The sequence below is a fragment of the Protopterus annectens genome, chromosome 9.part0 (genome assembly GCF_019279795.1).
Source record: "Protopterus annectens isolate FY-2018-M chromosome 9.part0, PAN1.0, whole genome shotgun sequence".
Lineage (NCBI taxonomy): Eukaryota > Metazoa > Chordata > Ceratodontiformes > Protopteridae > Protopterus > Protopterus annectens.
Genome location: NC_056743.1, coordinates 1,420,393,981 through 1,420,420,264, shown reverse-complemented (window position 1 = coordinate 1,420,420,264; position 26,284 = coordinate 1,420,393,981). Strand labels below are relative to the sequence as shown.

The 26,284-nt window shown below is 39.0% G+C and overlaps 1 protein-coding gene across 1 annotated transcript in view; it reads left to right on the top strand.

The window, feature by feature from the left end:
• LOC122812102 (ankyrin repeat domain-containing protein 1-like) overlaps nt 1–26,284 on the top strand; it is a 46,111-nt gene that overhangs the window by 13,148 nt on the left and 6,679 nt on the right. Inside the window, exons 2-8 of the mRNA XM_044084383.1 lie at nt 4,760–4,918; nt 10,545–10,673; nt 14,289–14,396; nt 15,836–15,934; nt 20,007–20,105; nt 24,025–24,123; nt 24,231–24,329. Coding sequence (XP_043940318.1) covers nt 4,760–4,918; nt 10,545–10,673; nt 14,289–14,396; nt 15,836–15,934; nt 20,007–20,105; nt 24,025–24,123; nt 24,231–24,329 — 792 coding nt within the window. The remainder of the gene's footprint in view (nt 1–4,759; nt 4,919–10,544; nt 10,674–14,288; nt 14,397–15,835; nt 15,935–20,006; nt 20,106–24,024; nt 24,124–24,230; nt 24,330–26,284) is intronic.

Genomic DNA, 26,284 nt, shown 5'->3' with positions numbered 1-26,284 from the left:
TGATTTTCTGGCAAATTATTGAGGTTTAAAGTCCCTAAATAATGGAAAACATTTGAGTTTCAGACCTTATACCCTTCAGAAAATGCATACTAATACAAAACATGTAATTCAAGCAACTTTCTAAATTTATAAGAACAATATGTAAAAAAATTGTCCCTATTTGGTCCTTTGTCCCTCCCATTATTTTTAGCTTTGTACAGATTTCTTGCACTTAGAAGTTGAGAGGTATGATGTCTGTCAGTGTCTATACATTGTATGCTAGCAGAATGTACCCTCCATACAACAGACATAAAAAAATATTAGAAATACATTATTTACAAAACAATTCTGGCAGCATAAGTGAGTCAAAGCAGAACAAAGTAATTTAGTGACCATTTCCTGCAAGGGGCAGCATAGCGTGATGGCAGAATGAAGTAAGTAAACAGTTACCATTTGCTACGACAGACCACCCAGAATTCCAGTGTCAGCCATTCCCTTCTACCCTCTCCAGCTGGCTCCTCTAGCATCAATGTTACTACACAGTCCTGAGGCCTTCTGAGTCAAAGTTAGAGCTTTAGCCCACTATACCAGACATTCAGGTAAGTGTAGGGAGTCAGCATGATATTTCAGTTCACAATTTGTTCCATAACTGGTCATTATTATATGATACTCCTTAATGTCTTTTTGGTTAAGCCATTTATTGGGTATAATCCAGGAAGTTAACATTCAAGATGTCAACTTTTCTTAGAAGGGGGAAAAAGAACTAATTTTGGAACCTTGTCAACAATTGTAACCCTGTGGTAATACACCATCAGGAAAAGGACATAATATCAGAGTCGGATCAAACACTATGTGACCTAAACAGTCACATAGGGCCCGCTGGCTGGGAGGGTCCTGCTGGCTAGGGTGGCTGACACAAGCTGCAACATTTACTTTTTTATTTAAAAAAAAAATTACGTCTTCTTTAAGGGCTTTCTTCTTTTAAGAACACCATCTGTGTCTCAGATTTACATCCTTGTTTGCTTGTGTGCATCAATGCAAACACATGCTGTTGCTTACTTTTTCTCTTTTCCATGTCCTCACGTGAAATTTAAATACACAATGTAACATTCCTGCTTCTTCTGCCCAAGGAGCAAAATGTGTGTGTGTGTGTGTGTGTGTGTGTGTGTGTGTGTGTGTGTGTGTGTGTGTGTGTGTGTGTGTGTGTGTGTGAAAACCCTAGTTAGGGATTGTAGTTTAGTTAATTTACTCAGGCTCAAACCCTGTGTCTTGATTACAGGAGACAAGAGCCTGAATCCTCTACATCAACAATATCTCTTAATCTGGACAAAGTCTTAAATAATAGGGGACAAGGACCCAAAAATAGGGACAGATTTTAAATATTGCACTTATAAGCTTAGAATGTTGTGTTAGCATGCATTGTCTGAAGGATATGAAATCTGAAAGTCAAATGTATGTAATTATTTAGTGACTTCAATCCTCAGTAGTTTGTCAGAAAAACACATATTTTAAGTGGAGCAGACCAAAAATATGAGGCAAAAATCTGGTCATTCTGCAGAAATCGGGTCAGTTGAGAGGGATGACACCAACTACCTCAATGCATTTTCAAGGAATTGTGAGTTTTTCAGTGCGTGTTCAAGGAATTGTGAGCTTAAGTGCATTTTCAAGGAATAGTGTGCATCAAGGCAACAGAAGTTTACTGCTGCCCATGTCAAGACTCTGTCAATGTACAACTGTTTTGTTTAGCAAATGGTTGTCACTGTGCTGCAGAATTTGAAAGCAGTGTTAGTAGCACAATGTGTAGCATACTTTCTTTTGATGCAGAAGGCTGTGGGTTCTTCTCCCACACCATGTGGATGGATTGCTGATACTGTGTTGTACTTTAAGGGGAGGGAGTGGAGGTGCTAAAGTCCTGAGTGTGTCCTCCTTTGGATGAGGTGCCTAGTAATTATGAACCTGTTGTCGGTTTGCCATCCATTCACTATTTCAATATTACGAGCTTACTGTTTTTTTCTTAATGTAACATAAGCAACTTATTCTTCAAGGGCAGCAGGCACTGAATTTGTAGATGAAATACTGAAATATAAAGTTTTTGTTGGCAGCAACCTCTTCATTAATTACAGATCTCTTTAATGTGGAATTATTCAGATGATGGTTACTTCTGAAGAAATTGTGCACATTGACTGATACTGGTGGATTGTAATGACAAAAGTTTGAGTGACCTTTTATGGATGAAATATTTTGAAATGGGCAGTTTTGTCATTACTGGTTCATACATTTTGTTTCATTGCTTACTAGAAAAATGTTCAAACCTACAATTTTAAAATGCATACTAACAAGCAGTGCTGTATTAGACAAGGAATATAATTTACTGTAATCAGGAAGGAGAATCAAAGAACATTCATGGTCCTAAAAATGTGTGCAAGGGGCCTACAGTTTGAAAACAGCCCAAAGGTAAACAATCCACCACTGGCCAGATGCATTTTCTTTCAATGTGGGTTTCAATGTCATTTCAATGAATGTGAGTTTCAAGTTTACTTAGTGTTAATGCTAAGTCGGTTTTCATTGTGAGACTGTATTGTTTTGTTAAGCAAATGTCATCCGTGTTTGTGCTATAAAATTTGAAATAAAAGTTTTAAATTAAATCCAAATATCTGTAATAATTGTAGAAGTAAAGAAGAAAATAGTATGTAAACTGACAGGCCCAAACAGTGTTTAAAGTAACTGAGTAGAAATAGCCAAGTAATGGGACACTAGAATGGCGGTTGGGGTAAGCTGCTTTGGGGGTTGGGGTGGGGTGGAAGTGGGTGCTGAGGGGGGCTGCTACATGTGCAGGAAGGCTGTGGGGGATGGTGTGTGGGGGGCCTGATCCATTACCCTGCCAAGGGCCCCATTTGAGCATGATCTGGCTCTGCATACTATTCTCTTCAGGGGAATGTAACAAAGTTAGAATGAAGCTGTGGAGGTAAGAGTGCAGAGTCCCTAACACATAGCAATGCATGGGGGGGGGTTCCCCTGCAAAAAAAAACATTTTTTTTGGGGCGGGGGGTTTGGAATGTTGACTTTTTTTTACCTTTAGAAAAGCTGGTGTTTTGATTCATGACTTTCTTAATTGAAGGCAATTTATTATTCACCATATTTGTTGTACTTGTATGGTATACATTTGCTTTATTACTTCACTAAATATTCTTTTTTTAACTTGTTGTGCATATCATTGTTTTATTATCCTTCTGTGTGCTCTATATTTATTCTCTGCCTTAGTGTTACAGTGACTTTGGTTATATGACTGGAAAATATGGTTTGGATCAGTCCGCCTACCCAGCAGTTTAACAATAAATAAGTAAACTGATTAATAAACATGGACTTAGTGTCGTGCATTTTTGCATATTCATGCCTTGTAAAAGAATCCTGCTGAGACATTATATTAATGCATAAACAAACAATGCAGTAAACTCTCACTTAACTGGCACACATGGGGATTGGTAGATGCCGGATAACTGTGGTTTCTGGTTCTTGAGAGTTACTATTAAAAATAGGCCTGAATAATACTGTACCTTATTCTATTTGTTTGGTTTGACTTGTTCTCAGGTTGGGGAGAGAGGGAATTTATTCCTAGCTTCCTTTTTAAAACTCTAAAACTCTAAAAACATAAGGTGTGTTTCTGCGGGGGGAGGACAAAAAGTGCAACACATGAAAATTGTACTGTATTTCTGCGATATTTTGTTGCCAGTTGCTTGAGTTCTGAGAGTTTACTGTATCACTATTAAGCCAGAAGATCAGTTTACAAGAAGTAGCTGCATTTTAACACAAAACACGCATTTTTACAAATCACTGATTCTTCTAGTAGCACAGATCAAGTTATTAACACTACAGCATCAGGCCAAAAAAGATGCAGGTTCCAAATTATATCTTTATTCTTTCCCTTATGGTGCCTTTTTCTGAGAAACTGTCAGTGAAGTTGCTGATACTTGACTCTTTCTCTTGCTGGAGATTATGGGACATTACCATATGCAATTACAGTCTGGGACATATGTTAGTGCCTGCAGTGGGTGCTTGTACATGGAAACATGAATGCCGATTCCCATAATTATATCATTGCATTCCCATCCCTCCCCACACTTCTCAGTTCATGGGTTAGGGGCATTGCCATCTAAAGTATGATGGATGACTGTCTCAGTCTAGTCACTAGTCAATATGGGGGATCAGATGGGTCCTGCGGGTGGCTGGCTGTGTTATTAAAACCTACACATTCCTATATCTCATGTCTTAAAAGGATAGAAAATGTTTAAAGGCATTACTCTGTTTTTCAATAAATGAGTGAAATTTATAACAGTGGTTATATGAAAGACATTAATAATCTACAAATACTGTAATAGGCATTATTAGTCTAGAAATTATTTTTTTAAATAATGTTTGGTCACTCTGTAACATAGTTTGCCTTGTAGTATGACACTGAGGCTTAAGACTGTGTCCTCTTTGTAATGAGTCTGGTAAAAGTCATTCAGTGAAGTGAGTGGTCACATTTCACCCAAAAAGGAAACACCTGTGTATCTGGTTAACAAATCAATAAAATAAATTGTTGAAGTTATTCCTAGTTGATGGATCTATAATGTACACAGTGAGGTAAGTTTTAAAGCTATCTGTGCTAAATTTAAACATGACAGATATATTTATTATCAGAATCTTCTTCCTTCCTGTGCCCTTCTTCAGTACTTACGTGGTCTGTTTTATTACCTTCTTGTGCCCTTCTTCAGTACTTATGTGGTCTGTTTTATTATAGGTAAGTGGTAGAAGAGGAATGGGGAAAGTAGGAGGATTTGAAGAGTTGATTGGGGACTTGCCGCTGGAAGACATGCCTAGAAGGAAATGTGTCACAGTGAGTCTAAAGGAACTGATTCAGCAAGAAAAACAGCGTGCTATAGAAGAGAAGAAGAGAAAGGTAGCACATTTGTTCGTCTTTCTACAGCTGTTTTAATGTATTAATAATTTAAATATGCCATTTATGTAGATCTCCTTGTTACAGTGCAAGAACATGAAACAGAGAACCTTAGATACATGCCAAAATGTATGTATAACTACACAACTTATCACCTAGAAAGACATGATGCACCTTTTTATAATCATAGTTACAACAGAGCACCCCTGCAATACCAGGCTACAACTCTTACCACACTTTTCGGCCACCAAAGCAGGACCGAAACACTAAAGGTGGAGGAGTGTCAATATTCACCAAGGATATTCACACCACCAGGCTAGTTGCCCAACACAATGTGTCTGAAATTCTCCAGGTGCAACTAACACTAGGTAAGACTGCAATCCAAATTGTAGCTTGCTACAGATCCCCCACCATGCCCCAAGATTCTCACTACACCTTTCTAAACATACTGGAAAATATTAAGATAGAACCAAACACCCTAATACTGGGTGATTTTAACTACCCTGCCATTAACTGGGAAAAGTACTCATGTACCAACACCTTTGCCCAACGGTTCTTGGAATTCATAAATTCCAACACCCTGGATCAACTAATCCATAGTCCCACCAGGGGCTCCAATATCCTAGACCTGGTCATTACCAACATGGGAAGTCGATGCTCCACACCTATGGTCACCCCCTCGTTAGTCAGGTCTGACCATAAGCTAATCACCCTTAACATCCACATCCCACCCCCACCCTCCAGTAAGGAAACCTCCATAAAAAACTTTTCCAAAGCCATCTTCATGCTACTAAAGTCAGAAGTGACAAACTTCATGACACCCATGCAGACGGGTGCTGAAAGTTCAACTGCTGAATCTTACACTAAGGCACTGTATGAGCACATCCACTCATGCATAAATCGTGCCATCCCAAATAGAACCAAGATGCTCTCATCCAAAAAAAGAAGCCAATCTGGTGGTCCCCTGCCATAAACAAACTTTACAACAAAAGGAAGAAACTGTTGCAGAAAAGAGGAAAATCCCAGGATGCAAAAAACTCCCTTGCCAGCCTCAGTAAGAAACTGAGATCCCTCATAAAGTCCTCCAAAGCTAGTTACGAAAATAAAATTGCCAAAGATTCCAAAGACAACCACAAGGCATTCTATAACTATGTCAAGAATCTAAATGACAATGCTCAGATCTGCTCTGAGCTAAAACAGAATGGCATTAAATATACTGATCCCAAGGATATTGCCAGTATCCTGGCAGATCGATTCAGTGCCAACTTCACCCCCCTCTCACCCCCTAAATGGCCCATCTCAATACCGGAAGATTGCCAAATTTTGGCAATAATGGCCACACAGGTAAAAAATGCTCTCTCCAAAGCTAAGAATACAGCATCCATGGGACCAGATGACATCCTGGGCTGTGTACTACATGAACTACAATATGAACTGGCACCTCACCTAAGTGTCATGTTTAGTCATAGCCTCACCTCAGGTTTCGTGTCCACTGAGTGGCGCAGAGCTACAGTTATCCCACTCCACAAGGGGGGATCCACCTTGGACCCCGGAAACTACCTTCCCATCAGTCTGACAAGCCTTATCTGCAAGGCCATGGAGCGTATCATTATGGAACTTATAAACAAAGACATTGGCAAACTTCAAACACTGGACCCCACCCAGTTTGGGTTCATAAAGGACCAATCTTGTCTCCTGAACCTGAGCCATGGACAAGGTTAAGGTGGTCCACACAGCCTATCTAGATCTTGCCAAGGCCTTTGACACCATGCCCCACTCTGGAATCATAGATAAACTTACTAAGCTGGGTATTAATCCCTACGTCACCCAATGGGTTGCTAACTGGCTTACTGATAGAACCCACATCGTAAAAGTAGCCCACACCAAATCCAGCTCCAGACAAATGACAAGTGGAGTACCTCAGGGTTCAGTCCTGGGACCGCTCTTGTTTGGCATCTACTTCTCTGAAGTACAGGCCAACACTAAGGGACTCTGGATAACAAAGTTCGCAGATGACTGCAAACTGGGAGCCATTATTGAATCCCCAAATGATGTGGATACTCTACAAAAGGGCCTTACAGAAACAGATGCTTGATGCCAGAGCCATGGGCTCAAGCTCAATGCCAAGAAATGTATAGTTATCCCCTTTGGGAAAAAAACATGTATCCGTGAATTACCATATAGGTGGCAGTACATTAACACTGAAAGTGTGATAAGAGACTTAGGGACACAGGTGGACAGTGGTCTCACCTTTGATAACCACATCGCCACAACAGTCAGGAAATCCTTCTATGTGGCACACCTCATCACTAAGGGCTTTTCATCCAGGAAAAAAGGAGGTCATTGTCCCACTGTACTCATCCCTCATTAGACCCATTATAGACTACAACACCCCGTTTGGTATGTACCTCTCAAGACATCTGCAACAACTGGAAAGGCCACAGAAATACCTCACTAAAAGAATCACGGGCCTAAAGCAGATGCCCCACACTGACCGCCTTAAAAAACTCCAGCTATACTCTGTCGCATATCGTCTACTCAGAGGTGATCATTGCTTAACATACAAGGCCATGTCAAACCCAGAGCTGTTGGACATGCTACACTTAAAGAAATCCCAATCCCTCAGGGCCACACGCTCCAGGGATCTAAACCTTGTCATCACAATAAACAAAACATGCTGGCGGGATAGGTTCCTGACCCAGAGACTTCCCAGACTCTGGAATAGATTGCCCATACTTGTCAAGCAGAGTGCCTCTTTGGTCCTCTTCAAAAGGAACCTTGACAATTGGATGGGAGAAAGGAAATTCACCCCGGGGATCACGTCAGTCGCCCTGCTAGACAGGGGTCCAGGGAAGTAAATAGTGTGGGAAGAAATAGCCAGGGAATTGTTATGGCTAGGCTTGTATAGGCCCTAGGGCTGATAGTCTAGTACCAACCTATGAACCTATTTACTTAAAAACTGAGGGTAGAGGTTTGAGACTGGACTAGTAACCATGTGCTCTGTGTCGAAGAAGGTGGTCTTAGCAACATCCTAAACTTGAATACATTCTCCAGTGAAGGAGGACATACTATCAGTCACATTTATGTACTTGAGTAGGTGGAATATCAGATAAGTGACCTCATACACTAACTTACAAGTCTGTATCTTGCTCTTACATGAGGACTGGCTGTTACTGACCCAGACAAGAAAGCAGGTCTTGACACACACACAAACTCTGAAGCTCAAAGCTGAAACTCAGACCTTGGAGGCTTTCTGCTGCTTTTATTGCCATCTGTGGTAATCAGATTGAAATGCTTGTGTTTTGACATTTTACAGGACTGTTTGACAAATCATGGAAGCTGTGCAGAGGCTGCAAGTAAGTTATAAATAATGCCAGAAAGTGGCACAATATGGAAGAACCAAACACTTGTCTCTAATCTCTGTTCAGTGGAGTCCAGCTATGTTGTTTCACAATAGTTGCAAAAACAGTTTTCTGCTTTTAGGAGATTTTTCCATATTCACTAGGTGGTACACATACAGTGAGAAGTTGTACACTTTTGCCCCTTGTCAAAATATGTGTTGCTTTTACAAAGTCTGTCACCCACTTGAGTGTTAGTAAAGATTAAAAGGGTGTTTAATTTTTTCTGGCTGAAGTGTTCTTCAGATGGAACAGTAATTAAGAATATTTAGGAACTGCACCTGTTGTAGGTTGAAAGTGCACAGCAATCTTTTTCTGTAGAGATAAGGAATGTACTGCCGATGACAGGCTCCCAGAGTATGCTGATACTTTGGATTAAATCTAGCATTTGTTAATACTATGCTTCCCCACCATATGGACTATCATTATCTCATATAGTGGAAGTAAGCCTTGTTACAATGTAGCGAGCTTTCAGACTCTGATGGACATTTTTCATTAAATGTCACGCTTTTAAGAGGTTTCTGTCATTAGTTAATGACTTGCCTTTTTAAACAGACAAAAACCAGAAAGGAAATGTTGCCAGTTTGCAAGAATATTATATTAAAGCCACATTGTCTGCAAATTTAAACAACCGATCTTGCACTGTTATTAAATTAAGTCATTTTGTTGCACCAGATGACCTGTGTTTGACTGACAGCCCAGCCACTTTGTGAGCTGGCTAGGGGAGGTGTGGAAGGAGCTGCAGGTGTTTGTTTATCCACAGTGGGAGGAGAGGCCATGGTTAGGTCCCCTTATTTAGATTATTATAACTACAGCTTATTACATACTGGGATTAACATGTATGCATGCATAGAGTGCATGCACTTCCCATAAGCAAGCAACAGTGGAAATCACAACTAAAGTAAGGGGGAGAGTTAACTGCATAACCATAAAAGACCCAATGGCACCTCACTTGCCATTCACCTCTCAGGGGAACGCATTGGCTGGTGGGCTTTCATCATTGGGGAGGAGTATAGGGCAGCTGAAAAGAAGGCTTGATGGTCATTGAGGGGGCTGAGGAACAAAAGAAGAAGACAGTTAAGCCACTTTGCACACCAGCATCAGCTCGCCCTGTGCATCAGCTGAGAACCTGCAGTTTTAGTAAAGTTTGCAGATGAATCTTGTCAAATACTTATCCTACAAAACATTTTGGTGGTCAGTAACATGAATTTGCTAGTATACATTCCGCCATGGATCCCTGTTTAAACATCAAACATTCACAATAGCGAGCATTATAACATCAAACTGGAAACATTGAAAGCTCAGAACACTGATCAAAAAAAAACTTCATTGAGCTGGATCATGGTACAGTGGAGATCGGGGTTTTGCTCCTTTCCCCACTGTAGTGTGATCTCAAAGTTTTATGAATAATAAGCAGGAGGTTGTGTGGGATGCAAGGGGGGGTCCCCCCCTGCAAAAAATAGGTTTGTGTTTAGGTTGTGATGTTGGGATTTTGGTGTTCCTGGTTCAATGTTATAACATTCACTGTCTTGAACGTTTGATGATAGAGAGGTGTTATCAGCCACAGTTACTACTTTTCTTCATGGACTATAAACTGTGGTTGCACTGGTTTTAAAGCATATTGCATGAGATTAACATTCTGGTTAGGTAGTGCTTTTATCTTTTCATTTATCTCTGCAAGCATTAGGTTACAGGAATCACTACTATCTTATTTTGATAACTGCAGGGGATAGAAGAGGATAGTGGCCATTGTCAAGAATGATGTCCACAATGCAGTATAGATACAAAGCAGGATTTGCACCCATGGTGCAGTGTGAGTAAAAAGCAGACATTATATGAGCACATAAAAATCCTGTTCCTTCCTATATACTCCACAACTTAGCACCAACACCAAAACAACTTGGTTGGTTTTCCCAAGAAGGATGTCAAGGCTGATATCTAATTTTCGTCTCTGTATTACCTGAATCCACTGTTAGTATGTCTACAAAATGGTTGTCGAGAGGAGTGGGCTTTAAGTAGCATAAAAGGGGCATAACTCTTTCCATACTGGACTGAAACATTTGCATGCAGGGTATCTGAGATACAAGAACATATTTTTCCTATCTACCTACCATGCTTGATGAAGAGACCTACTAATCTTGAAAGTCTGCACCCAAGCTTTGTGTAATTAACTAATAAAGGCATTATGCAACTTAGAATAATTTTCTTTTGTTGTTTTATGTCTCCTATAGATTGAAAATTTTAATAATACCAAGATCATGTTAAACAATATGCAAGATCTGCAAAGCATTATTCAGATGAAGAAGAAGAAAAAAGTCAAAAAGGAGGCCCATCAGGCAGAACCCGAAGCAGAAATTATAGTAAGTTATTTCTAATGCAAACAGCTGAACACACTAATGGTCAAAATTAATGGGGCTTTATAATAAAAGTGATTCTCTGTTGTTCTGCTTAGAGAATAGTTTTATCCTTTTATAACATATGGAAGTTCACATTCTTTGTGTTTCTCTTCATTATATAATAAAAAGTAGCTGATTACCTGATTAACCAATATATCAGAGGAGACCAACAGGGGAGCAATGGCCATTGTGTGAAAAATATTCACACTTTAGCCCTTTCGTGTCTCTAGCTTTTTGCTGGTTAGGTAGCTTAGTTCTACTTTCTGGTTTGTCCACTCCCACCACATCGAGTCAGTTGTTTAGTTTAGTCCTGTGTATCCCTTCTGACTCCCAGCAGCAGTCTCTTATTGGATATAGTACATTCTCAAAGTTCAGTTGCTACTCACCTGCATAGATGCAGGCCTCCCATTTGTGATGTTTGTAGCCCATTTTCAGATAGCAATCTTAGTACTAAAGGGGAAGCTCAATGGGGGAGCCAGCAGCCAAGTCTCCTTTCTTGGAGGACAGGAGGTAGTGAGAAATGTTTAGTAAAATCCCCAGTAGAGAGTGGTAGAGTCTCCTTTAAGCATGTAATCATGGGAAATGCCTACAGATACTTACAAGATGGTGCAACAGAGGGAGCAAGAGAAACATGCACATTTTTTACATTAACATCATTGCATGTCATGAATTTGGGGAGGAATTATGGATTGGCAAAATAAATAGTAGGCCTTTTCCACATTTGGGTAGATCTGGAACTTCATTGCACAGCCCTCACCATTAGTAGGTGAAATTAATGAGCAAGTGGTCAATTAGTGATAGATCTGGAAACTTAGCAGTGGGCAGATGCCAAAGATATCTTAAATAAAGCTCCATTTTCATCATGAATACTAATTCCATCATCCACTTTTATCCTGCCTACAGGTTCCATCTTCAGTCCTATTCTGATCATCTAGTTCTACTTCCTAATGTCAGTTCTATACTGAGTGTTAGTACTATCTTCCAACTTCATTTCCATCCTGTCTTATATTGCCAGTTTAATCCCAGGCCTCACGTCTATCATTTATCTCTAGTACCATCTGAGAAACCAGTTCATGCTTCCATCTTAATTTCCATTCTGGATACCAGTTCTAACTTCCATTCTTATTTATACCTTAGAATCATGTTCATCAGGGTCCACCCCAGACACTACTCCCACCTCCCATCTACAGGTCAGTTTTGGACACAAATCCCCCTAGTCCAATCTTGACATTAGTTTCATAGACCTTACCCAGTTCCTACATAGGCAACGGTTCCATCTTTTCCCATTGATTATATTCTTGACTCCAGATTTACATTTCTATCTTTTGTTTCATCCTCACTACCAGTTCCAAATTCCTTCTCTGTTTTTTCTCTGGATACCAATTCTGTGTTCTATTTCCAGTTTCACTTGAGATACCAGTCTTATCTTCCATTTCTAGATGTTTCCTGGATGCTAACTCCAGTCCATCTTTCCACTTTTACCCTGAATTCTGACCATAGTCCTCTCCCTGGTTTCATCCTCCTCAGTGATCACCTTTGAACAGTTGAGACTAACAAATGCGTAACTGCACAGACCCTAGATGTAACTGAGGTACTGCAGGATACTTATCTGGGAAATGTGTAATTCATTATGTTCATTTCAGGCATCACAGTGGGGTACAGAATATAGCTGGCCTTTTACCTAATGAAATCAATATGCAAACTGATGTTAACTGTGGTCAAGTCAGCCTCTAATGTACACGTTTCCATTACATTGAACAGTTCTTCATGCTTCATATTCCTGACTCACTTTACAGTTCTGTAACCCCTGCATAAGCTGAATTAAAATAGGCTTGGAATGGAACAGATGCATCGGCTCAGGGAATAGCCTTTCCTTCCTTGTATGGCATTCTTGCTTTGCATATTCTGGCAGGACCATAATCCATACCATTTGGTCAGTTCTGACCACAACATACCAAAGGAAGACTTGGAGATCTGTAGAGGCAGTCCGTGCTTCACTTACTTTCCCTTCCAAATTTAGCATTACTTTAACAGCAGGAACCCCTACACCTGGAAATGAATTTGTGAATTACTACTCAACATAGTTGTACACTATTATACTAAGTCATGAAAGTCAGACACTTCAGTGGGTTTTCATCTTGCAGAGGGAAGAAAGATTTCTAGTTATTTTTCCTCAGTTACATTTTCACTTTAAAGGGATCTGCAGCTCTTTCAGAGTGAGTTTAAGAAATGCTCATTTCAGCATGCCTGACAGATTTCTAGGTAACTCTCCTTTATACATAACATAGGAAAATATGTGGAGGTAAAGAAGAAACCTGTATTTCAGTATGTGAGCCCATATGTTTCTGCAACTTGTATGCAACTCCCCTTCCTTGCTTTGTTCTTGTATATAATTTTTACTATTTTTAATAACTTAGAATGTACACATGCATATGTTCCTTCATGTACGCTATCATGAGAGCCCCCATCCTTTTTTTTTCATCTACCTCTGACAACTTTTAATTTCACCATAGATCTTCCACTCTAACAAGCCCTGCCACAACATACTTCATTGCTACACTATCCTCCCCATGAAATGTTGTTTCTTAAGTCTTCTCAATCTAGTTGTTCCCTGAGCCCTGGCTTCCCTTCATCCTAGCTTTCCAGTTTTATGTCACACCTTGCCCTTCATGACTAAATATACCCATGTTTTGATGCCCATTTCTTTTACCCCTCCACTGTACACATTTCTAGTGCTGTCACCCATTCATCCTACTTCACGTTCCTCCCTTTACTCTTTTGTTACCCCACTACACTAAACTTTCAGCCCGTTTGATATCCTTATTTGATATAGTTTCTAGAAATTAACACAGTATTTCAGATGAGGCTTCCTTGTTGTGTATTAATTAATTATGTTTGTATACTGAAATAGTCTGACTGAGCAAAGCTGCTCCTTTTCAGAAGAGTCCTGGGGAGAAAGGTCCCATAACTGACACTGAAATTATATATAAAAATATAAGCAATTAGTATATAACTTATACAGTAGAATAAAAAATAATTTATGGTGCACAGGCATTTAACATACAAAATATACAATGATAGAAGCATAAAAAGTATACATTGTGGGTAATGGCATGCTAAGTATAGACTGAAAGAATACAACTTTTTTTAATAGCAGCATGACGTCTGCATCTCTGCAGTTTACATAACAACCCAGTGATACACCCTTGTATTCTGTTTACCTTTCTGACTGCCATCTTGCACCATAGGCTTCAGATTCAGAATAACTGTTAATAGCCTGAGCTTTAAAGAAGTGTGTGTGTGTGTGTGTGTGTGTGTGTGTGTGTGTGTGTGTGTGTGTGTGTGTGTGTGTGTGTGTGTGTGTGTGTGTGTGTGTGTCTAAGTGTCTAAGCAGACAGGTGATTACCATGGAAACTTGTTATCCTTCTTACTCAACAAGGATGAAATGCAGATTTTTTGTGTGCTTGGTTAATTCTATTGAATATTACTATGGCTAATCACATGCAACTAAATTAATTTGTAAGGAAATATGAATTAATGTATGCTTTACTGATTAATGCTTTTTGTGTATTTATGCAGACTGGGCCCATTGACACTCCAATGTTTCTGCAGGCTGCCTCTGAAAACAAAATGGCAGTCATTGACCTGTACCTTGCCCAAGGAGAGGACCCCAATGCCTGCAATGAGGTAAATAATAAAAATATTCCACTTACTTCACTTTATGAAATTGCTTTGCTTATTATGTCGTGTTTAGAAATTTTGCAAGAGAGGATTTCAAGAGCTTGTGTCACTTGTAATATTTTTGATGTTCTGGTAAATCACTGAGGCTTACACTCAGTCAATAATGCCAGACAGTAGAGTTACATAACTATTTGTTATTCAGAAAATGCACATTGATTATTACCTCACACTACAGATTGAAGATTTATTACAATACAATCTGAGCAAACTTTCAGCATGAGCAACTTCAATTTGTCTTAGAAATACAGTTGATTTGCAGTAAACATTGTAACCTGCCTTTCCATTATGCCTTAATTTGCAGAACTAATTTGTAGCACTAGTGCACTGTAAATGGATCAGCAGGTAGTACATTTACCATTGACCCTGGGAAGATTAGAAGGTTATAAGTTCTAGTCTCGGTGTAGTTGCTTGTATTCGTAGTCCAGTAATGACATTGTAATGCAGCATGGGGGTGCTGCACTCCTGGGATGCCAGCCTTTGGATGAAATGTTAAACTAAGGACGTATTTGCTTAAGTTGATGGTAGCTCAAATGACATTACACAGAGGTCCCATCTGCTCGAGCTGATATTAGCTCAGGTGGATAAAAAAGATTTTTGTCTGTTATTTAAAAGAGTAGGCAAATTATCCCTGCTATGATTATCACCCCTGAAAACAGGTCATGCCTAGTGGGACAAACCTAGTCAACAATATACAAATTAAATAACTGGAGACATGTAAAGAACATCAACACTTCTGTTCAGGTCCACAATGTGTTGTCGAGGGTGGAAAATGCTACCTAGTTTTGCTGCCAATTTCAAATAAGCTAGGACAGTCATATAGCCAGAGAATCCCTTGTGACCTTGGAAGCAGCAGGTACTCCCAACAAAAAAGGGGGGCTGGAGCTGCAACAATATATAGACCCCAAATAATGGTGTTTACAGTATACAAAGTTATTGCAACACAGCAGAAGACGGAGACCACAAGTAGGGGAGCATTCGCTTGACTGACTCATTTTATGTAAGCTCAAGGCAAAGGTTATTTTCTTAAACAACGTTTATGTTCATTCACTAAAAGTTAACTAACCTAATTCAGCTTTTTAGATTAGAAGGTCCAATGCAGTAACAAAACTAACTTACTCTGACATTCAGAGGACAAATTTCTCCTATAAATCACTCCTCATCAAGATCTGCTGATATATAGTCATGTTTATCATGAATATATTTATTCTACTTGCGTCATGCTCCGGTGGCTTGTTGCAGCAATAGCAGTTCTGTAGTGAAATGCTTGTACTGACAGCATGCAGATGTCTTGATTAATATGACTGGAAATATTTACAATCCAGCTGACTCTAGCTTACCAATTTAGCAGAAGTCATGTCTCTCAAATCATGCATTTTTGTTTGCAGCTGAATGTTACAGCCCTACATCGAGCATGTCTTAAAGGTCACAAGGACATTGTAGAGAAGTTGCTTGCAGCTGGAGCAGCCCTTGAACCACAGGATATGGTACGACAACCTTATTTTATTTTCTACCACACAAATGTTGCTTTAGTATTTGTTGAGAAGGCCTACAGACCCTACAGAGAGTTGATATATGATCACATTGACTGAATTGTTGAGTAAATGTTTTTATCCTTAAGGTTGTAAGTCAGAGTCAATTAATATATTTCTACAAAAAACAGCTGTGTTTGGATGATTTTATGTCTCATGTGGAATAAATTAAGGTGCACGAGGGTTGTGTGTATTAGACTCTAAAGGAATTTACAGAATTTATATTTGACTAATGCTGCACTATCGACTTCCCATGTATGCATACACTGAACCTTCTATTTCACCATACAGTCTAAGTTTAACCTTGGTCATTCTTCTGTGAGGGTAAATATGTGCACTTTGTATGTGTGCCTGTGTGTGTGTGTGTGTGTGTGTGTGTGTGTGTGTGTGTGTGTGTGTGTGTGTGTGTGTGTGAGAGTGAACTGCAAACTAAATCCCAGGGGTTAGAAGTGACAAGCTAAATGTCTCTGTTATCTAACAAGTAGTATTAATTGCAGCATATCTTTAATTTATTTGTATTATCAGAAAGTTTAAAAAATAGATTTTTTTCATATAGAAGAACTTCCAGCTCCTGCCACAGAAAAAAATGTAATAATACAATACAGGTAGAAACCAGGAACTCAAAAGGAAGAAAGTAGAGGTCCACCCAGGAGGGACATCCCTCTGCCACATACGAATGTCAGCCTCCCATGCACAGCTTGAATAGGAGGAGAAGAAGAATCCTGGATTGTCTGCAGCTGCAGATTCTTAGACAGAGTCTAGTAATGGAAGACAGCAAATGCACTACTCTGTCTCAGGAACAGTACTTTGGACATTATATTGGATGGTCAGCCAACAGTCAGTGAGCACAGAACAGAGTGGTTCTGTACAGTTAAATGGGAGTGCTGTGGTATCTGTACAGTTATATGACCAGTGCTGTGGTATCTGTACAGTTAGATGACCAGTGCTGTGGTATCTGTATAGTTAGATGACCAGTGCTGTGGTATCTGTACAGTTAGATGGGGTGTTATGGTATCTGTACAGTTAGATGACCAGTGCTGTGGTATCTGTACAGTTAGATGACAGGTGCTGTGGTATCTGTACAGTTAAATGGGGGTGCTGTGGTATCTGTACAGTTAAATGGGGGTACTATGGTATCTGTATAGTTGGATGACAGGTGTGAGGAGTGCTGTGGTATTGCAATGCTAAGTTCTATGGTAATTCCCTCCTCGGGAAGTAGAGGAGGTAAGACCTCTATAGCTAATAACAGGACATGCTGATGAGTGCAGAAAGGCAGCTATATCTCATCAAAGATGAAGTCCCTAAAGGCACAAAAACACAACTGCAATCACATAAAAAATACACAACACATAAAAAGAGGGGAGGAATCAGTGTTCAGATATGATGATAAGTAAGAGACATCTCTGTAAACCTACAACCCTCTTTGTAAGGTTACAGTTGGGGATCATGGGGCTAGTCTCAACTGCTACTCTTCCCACTTACATATTCTCACTCTAACAGGAGCTAATGTCAGAGCGAGATAGACAGACAGACAGAAAATGTGAACTGTCTCTAGGGAAACAGATTAAATTAGAGCTTGTACTATTTAATCATTCTGTTCTATGCTTAGGATTGTTGTTACCTGATTGCCTTTTTTGCCAAACTGATGTTCATCTCTCTTGCAGTCATTCATTCCAATAAACTTTAGTTGGTTGGTCACCTTTTCTGAAATGACACTTGGCATTTCTACTTTATGTATAGTGTAGAACAACAGGTCAATATACTGTTATAACAGTCTGCAACACAAAACCCAAACTGTGTTCTGCTAAATCACAAGTAACATCCTAACAGTCTTTAAAACTTCCTTTAATGGAGAAATAAGTACTGTCTCAAATCTTGGGGGGAGGGGTGAAGGGAATAGGGGTTTCTGAATAGAACAATTTAAGCAGTTTCCAGTGACTCAGGAGAGGCATATATTGGGGTAGTATAAAAAGGGAGAAGCCTAAGAAAAAGCATAGCAAAGAATCCTGGAGTAAAATGCTACAGAGAAGGAAGAACAGAAAGGCTGGGTTCCTGAACAGCTGATTCCCTCTTGTTTCCAAACAGGAAAAGAGAAGAGGCCTGTCAAAATAAAGCAGCCAAAGGACAAGGAAGGAGCTTAGACAAACCAAAGCCTTTCTATGTAGCCCGGACTTGTAAATCTTTCACATGTACAAAGCAATGGGGCAAATGTGGGATAGCAAGGGTAAAAATGGATCTTAGTGGAACTGATTATACCAACAACAGTCCTACATCATTAGCTCACTGGAAACATATGTGATTAAAGGGGACTAGTACTAAATTAGATCACATGGAAACCCAGTACATTAAAATGCAAGAAATAAAAACTAGCTTGGTCACTGTGGTATATTTTAAATCCAGCAGGTTAAAATACTCCAAGACAACCCAGTAATGAAAAAATAATGAAAACAATCTACTTCAAGACTTTTCATTTTGCTACAATAAAAGGCTTGCTTTCCAGGGACAAATTTTAAATATTGCGCTAATAAACTTAGAAAGTTGTTAGAATAAAAGGTTTTGTATTACCATATATTTTCTGAAGAATATGAAGTATGAAACCCAGATGTCTGTTATTATTTAGTGAATTCAGTTCTCACTGATTTGCAAGAAAACCACAAATTGTATGAGAAACATACCAAAATTACGCCGCAAAAATCTGAACATTCTGTGAAAAATTGGACAGTTGATAGGTATGAAGAGAAGATCAGAAACTGGCTACAAAAGTACAGTACAGCTAAATGAACCACTGACAGTAAAACAGTAGTAAGACAAAAATTGAAATAAAACATAAATCCAGTCATCCTTAGTAGATGCGCAGCGAATAAAAGTTTATAATTGCATAGTATTTAAAAGTATAACAATAATCGAATGAATTAGAGGTCAGCAGGTAAAACTTGTATAATTAGGTTAATACATAATTCATTAGCAGCACTTCCTGGTTTCTACTTCCTGATTCTGTAGGGGTAACATAATTCCTAGAGTTATAGCTAGTCTGCCCAGCAAATGAAAGCAACCATCAAATAAGACTCTGCAAAAGTCCCAATTAAAATATTTAAAATACCAGAAGACTTCCCTTTGCATATTAAACTCTTAAAACAATTATGAAGTTAGATATTTTAGGAGAATGATATGCTTGCTGTGAGGCACCTTTAGCAGTAACACAATACTTTCCACTCCAGAACTGAGATCCTGTCCACTATTTGGGAAGACCAAGACTGCTTTTTGTTGTTTTTTTTTTTTTTTTTTTAATTGATTCTAGGAAAAGGTAACTGACCTATCAATGAAGGGCATCAAGAATTAACCTAATTTTCTACAGAGTTAAGAACTTTTCCTAAGCCATTGGTTAATAGTCCGTGGAGGAAAGTTTTAAATTTGATTGATACCCTACAGATGGAACCAAACTCTAACTATCATAGTTTATATATTATGTTTTTATTTAACTACAAATGTTTTTATCTGAATCCTTTTTGTCAGGCTGAATGTAAATACTGTAAATAGTTATTGAATGTTATGAATGTATTAAATTATTGTGTTATTTCATCAAAATAAAAATAATTTGAGTAAAAAAAAAAAAAAAAAAAAGAACGAAGCTAATTTTCAGTGTTGATTTTAAATGTAAAATGAGTGACACTGGACACAGGCCCTTGATGTGCACATGACAGGTAAATTAGAATGACAGAACTGATTGAGTGAAATCTCCCAGCTCTTTGGTCATAGGGACTGAAATAGGACAGGAAGGTGTGACTTGATTCAGCTGACTGATCTGTCCAGCATTGTGCATCATACTAGATGGAATCTTAAGCATCTATGAATGAGTATCTTAGTAGCAGTGAGTGGGCTGTCAAAACTGCATTTTAAGCATGGATACAATTAGATCCTGTCCCTTTATGAGACAGTCTTCGTCATTGTCATACTCTGAGCTAATGTTTTGTATTTAGCAGGCGACAAATAGCAGGAGTTAGTCTGATCTGTTTCTGTTATTCCACAGCTTGAGAGGACCCCTGTGCATTGGGCCTGCCGTGGAGGACATCTAGACATACTAAAACTTTTACTCAACAAAGACGCCAAAGTTAATGCAAAAGACACGGTAAGATGGGCTGAATAAAAGGCTTTTCTCTTCTGAAGATATATGCTGTACCTCTCTGTCCCAACTTGTGACAGATCTCAGTATCTCACTTCTCTTTTCTTTTATTATTTGTTAAAGAGTAAATCTGCATAGGAACATTATTCGTAGCTTTGGCTCACAGAGTTCACATGCCCACTTAACTACACTTCAGGAATATAGGAATGGTTAGAATGTCATGTAGAGCAGTCTATCAAACAGTTACACAACAGAAATAGCAAAGAGGTGTGCGTGTGTGTGTGTGTGTGTGTGTGTGTGTGTGTGTGTGTGTGTGTGTGTGTGTGTGTGTGTGTGTGTGTTGACAGAGATGGAGAGATTGATAACAAGATATATTTGCTTTTATTCCTTATTATAGGTGAGTTTAAGTGGTAAAGAACACAGTATTATTTTCCATTGTTTGCCTCAAAGTGGCAGTGCACATTACAGTTGTATTTTGAAATGCATTCCCAAGATTCCTTATCTACAGTACTTCTGACTCTGGCCAGAGCTTTCTTAGGAGATAGTGGCAGGTATATCAGTGTTTACTATCCGGCATGTTGCATGGATCATATCTGGGGCAGTAGCTCTCTCTCCATGCACAAGAAAATACTCAGTATTTACTTAAATAATTCTTAGCATATATAGAAATAAGAACTGTATTCACTGTAGCATTTAGCTAGCACTGCAGTGCTGCAGTTTATTATTGTTTTACTCTCCAAATCAATGGTAGAAAGCAAGTGCAGTCAACAACATCCCAGAGTGAGTAAACAAGATGTGTGGTATTTTTTTTACCTAAACACACAAGCACAAACACGCCGCGCACTCACGCACACATGCACACACATGCACACATGCGCACACACACACACACACACACACACACACACACACACACATATACATGTACACATACACACACGCACGCATGCACATGCACACACACACATACACACACACACACGTACACACACACACACACACACACACACATATGCGCACACACTGATACACACATATGTATACACACACACACACACACACACACACACACACACACACACACACACACACACACGGCTAGTACTATGGCTTCATATGAGTATTTCCTCAGCCATGGATAAGGTAGCTAATGCTTGGCACTGTATTTGAGTCAGTAATGCTCATATTTTGGTACCAGGCCTAGCTAAACCAATGAAAGGGGACACAGTCCTTGTGCTTCATCCTGCTGCAGAATACTCTGCATCAGTACATCAGCAGTCTGGGTATGCATCAGCGGCAGCTCGTGGTACCAGACTGATGGGCTGCAGCCCCCCTACAATTTTCTCAAAAAAAAAGTTTAATTAGTATTTTTTTACACACAAGTAGAGTGACACTTAAAGACATGCAGGTAGGTGCGTGCATGAATGAGTATGCCTTCTTTGGAGGTTGGGCATCGGACTGCAACTCAGCACCATAAAAATCCACTGCCAATAATTAGCGGACCGGAGTTCCACTGTGGCGACCCCTAACCGGGAAAAGCCAAAAGGCTATACACACAAGTAGCAGTTCAAACTGCAAACTAGTGTGTAAAGCCTAAGAAGATATGTGATGTGGAACTCAGAGCAGCACACATGTGTCCAAACACATGTAACCATTGGCTACACCTCAGGCCTTAGTATACAGATATCCATACATACAACAGCCAACAGAAAAAAAGCAGTAACAGTAACAGTATACTGTGTCCAATTGCCCCAGCTAGCATCATTCAGCTGCCCCCTCACAGCCATCAACATCCTCCATACACCCTAAACCCTTTCCCAACTATTTCATCCCTTTTTGAAAAGCTCAGTGATATTATAATCCACCATCGACAACCCTTTCAATAAATAAATTTAAACTTGCTCATATCCAGTCTTTAATTATTACTCTATAGGTACAAATTATGCCCCTACCAGTCTTTACTAAGTCACTGTACTCTTTTGCAGTCTCCCTTCAAGACTTTTTGCTGCTCTGTCACATTTCCCTGTCCTTTTTTCAAAAAAAGCATATCCTGGAATGTCTTCCCTGACAAACCTAAACCCTAGTTACCATCTTTTTTGTTTCCAGATTCAGCAAGTGAGTACATCCTCAAGAAATATATAATAACATAATCAAGCAATACAGCTGAAATGTCAGAAAAGATTTGTAACTGTATATATACAACATAAAACTGAAGAAATACAAGTTAAATAAATATGTTGAAGGTGCAAGTTTACAATATCAAACATATTAGGATTGCAGAACCTTATCCTATAGCAAGAATATTTTCATTATTATACATATGCAGAACTATGGTTGTTCGACTGCTTTAAGGTGTATTAGAGGCAGAAGCAAGAAAGGTTATGGGGGAAAAATTATCTCACACACATTTGTATTTCTGAATTTTCAGCAAATGCTTTTACTAGCATCTTTTGAAAAATAGGGTACAACTCGCTAGTTTTTTAGATTACTGGGGTGTAATTCAAAAAGTTTAGGGGAAAAAGGCAGAACAAAATCTGATTATTGCAAGCAAGTTTACTATGATGGGTATAAAAGGCTAAAACAGAGGCCAAAGGTTGTATTGAGAGTGCAAACCTGCCTTTGAAAAAGGAAAACTGATGCAATTTAAACAGTTACCGTAAAACTCCACTGCCAGTCATGAGTGGACAGGTGATCCGCTGTGGCGACCCCTAACCGGGAAAAGCCGAAAGAAGAAGAATACGTCAACAATGAAGCCCAGGAGGAGGTCATCCCTCTGCTGGACAGGAAGGTATTTGGCTTTTGTTGAAACAAGACAAGAAGCAAGAGTAACAACAAACCAACATATTCTGCTTGAGGCAGGAAACACCTTTTTTTCCATAAAGCAGCAACAAAGTGTGTGTGTGTGCGGGGGGGGGGTCCATATTCATATTAAAGTGGTATTCCTTTAAAATGTTTGCTCTTCCAGAGTTAACAAATGAGACATTTTCCTGGCCTAGAAGAGTAACTAATTTTCCTTTATCGATTAGTGGTTTTGTTAGTATTGGAAGACATTGTATGAATTTTCCAATTTCTGGAAGTGAAGGGCAAGCTTTTGCTTGGTTCTAAACAATATGAATTTGTTTATTTATTTTTTGCTATGATTAAGAGTCAGATGTGTGTGATTAAGCCAGGCGTTTATGTGGGCGACTGCCCCTGTTCAAGGAGGGTCAAAGAAGTCTTTAATTTTTGCAGTAGAGGAGTGTGATGTATAAACACCCATGTCGTCAGCATATATTATTAGAATGGTTTGTAGGAAGTCTGTTAATAAATACCAAAAAAAAGTAAAAGAGAAAGTAGTGACCCTTGGGGTACATCCATTTTATTAATATGACTTCATATAAAAGGGTGATCAACCTTAACCTGAAAGTTTCTGCTAGAAAATGTTCAAATTAACCTAATCCCTTGTCACTAATGCCTGTGGCTGTAAGGGTGCTGAAGAGCAAGTTGGGGTTCACAAAATCAGATAAGGTCCATAAATGCAGCACTGGTCACATTTTCTGACCAATACTAAATTAAGATGTCATCAGAAAGAGACAGACAGCAGTCATAGTGCTCTGTCCATTCCAGAAACCATGCTGGTGTCAGTAAAGGAGATGGTACTGCTAAATATAATCAACCTGTTGAGTATGGGCTAGTTTCTCTAGAATTTTCCTTTATGTTGGGAGAACTGAAATTGGATGAAAGGCTAGGGAGGAAATGGGGTTTTGTATTTTGGAACATATTTAACTATTGCATATCTCCAAAAGTAGGGCATAACATTTTTCTCTATACTGCTCCATGCATCTTGCTGAAGGATAACAATAGTAAAGTCCGAAAGAAAGGGCTAAGAGGAAGACATAAGGAAAATATACAATAAATTTAATTTAAATTTTTTTTCTTAAAACAGTTGTGGAGTACTCCCTTGCATGTGGCAGTACGGACAGGTCACTGTGACTGTGCAGAACATCTGATTGCCTGCGGGGCAGAGATCAATGCACGAGACAAGGTAACATTTTCCAAACAAAGCTGTAAACATTCTGAAAAAGACAGAAGTCACTGGAAAGTGTTTAAGAGTAAATTCTTTCTGTTTTCATTTTGACTTTTTCTTCATAGGATGGAGACACAGCAATGCACGATGCAGTTCGATTAGGACGGTATAAGGCTGTCAAGATGCTGATTATGTATGGAGCGAGTCTAACAATAAAAAATGATGTAAGTAGAAAAATAACAGAAACTTTTAATTTGTAATTTTACATTGATAGTCTAGATTGTTTGGATTAAAGAATAAAATATTGTATAACGTGAGCAGTGGACTCAAAAGAAACAGATGGTGTCACACGACTGTACAATATACTCCTGTGGTTGCATTTAAATACTGTGACTAGTTTGGTAGTCTATATAGGAAGAAAGAGAAAATATAGTTTAAAGAAGAGCAGGAAAGGCACTCAAAATAGCCTAGAGGGCCTTACAAAAGGGTGCACATGAGGAAAGACTGAAGGAAATGTGACAGTACTCTTTAAATGAAATAAGGGAGAGCTGGGACAAAACAGGGGCTTTATATAAAATAAATAGTCATGATGACAGCACCAGAGATGAAAAGAAGGGTAGGAGACACAAATGGAAAAGGGAAGACTCCCAACTCAGAATAAAGGGGAGATGGGATAGTGCAACTCAGTACTCGATAAAATTATGGTAAACAAAATCATTGAGAGATTCAAAGTAGCATCAGAGTAGACTAACTGTGAAAATACGAGAAGGAGGTGTGTAAAGTGCCAGCCACATAGGGGGTAGCTTTAATAAACAGTGAAAAATAGGGCTCGGGTTCTTCTCTTTATATGTTTATAGCAATATAAACACAGAGAAGACAGAGAAAGAGAGAGAAAATACTGAGTCTTGTACTTAGTTACCACTAAGGCCTTGAATAAGTCACCTAGTCTCTGTATAAAATACATCAGAATGATCTTTAAGCACTGCTTTCATATAGAATGACCGCATTAGCTTTTATGCTCATGTATGGTTGCCTGAATGTAGTGTTGAACTGCCTAATCTAAACTTTAATTACATGGCCGTTTTACCTTAACAGCAGAAGTTGGATAATGCTTCACCACTTTATTACTGAGGAAGGTATAGGTATTACAATCATTTCATGAGTGCATATTTGAGAAGGGGCTGCAGGTTACAGTATGAGACGAGCTCGTGGAATACAAACAAAACCTGCTGAGTATTGCTACTAAATGTAGTATTGCTGTTTCACTCTCAAGGCATTTCCAGGGTGTCTGTCAGTATATTCCTTGCACCAAACCACGGCAGGTATCACATTCCAATGAGAGAATTCAAAAGCTGAAGTCAGATGCAATAAATGAGCAGGCTTTGTTTAAAATAAAATAAAAATGGTAAGCACTTTCACAACCCCTCTGAGTCGCTTCCTCAGACCATATAAACTAAGTAAAAACTCAAGTCTCTTATATAATAAAATCAGAGGATAATTATCCAGTCACATGAAACCTATTACATCATTACTTAAAGTCAAAACATCCTAAAAACTGAGATATAAATGTTCAGGTCCATGACCATGAAATTATCAGGTACCAAAACTGAAAAATAATGAGATTATACACACACATGTACATGCTGTGACCATTGTCAAAAGCACTTAGGAAACACTATTACTGCAGTGATGGAATACAATTTATAAGAAAGAAGGGAAGGAAACAAACCAGTTACCCTACTATACATGTTTTCTTAATTTCCTCTTTTTGTAAATGGGCTTTAAAGGAATTTGGTCATTAAGACCACATTTTTTATGGGCTGCTAACAACAAAATCCACTTCAAGGCATTTCCAGTTTATTCAGAGTAATTCAATGGAGCTGAGAGAAGTTCTCCTCATTGATATCTGCTGCTTGCCTGCTCACCTTACAGCTTGCTGCTGCTTGTATTCCTTAGACCTCATACCATCACTGGTTTCATGTTCTCACTACTGTGAGAACTGTGACTTCTGTGACTCATGTCAAAAGAAGCCGGCTGTCTCAAAAGACAAATGGAGCAGATGAATCTGACTAGTGAAGCCTGCTGACCATAGTGCTGGAAAGAATTCTGAATGCCCAAAAGGAGAAAATTAAGGGCCCCCCTTACCCCACACACTCCAGTACAGACCATTAGCTAAATC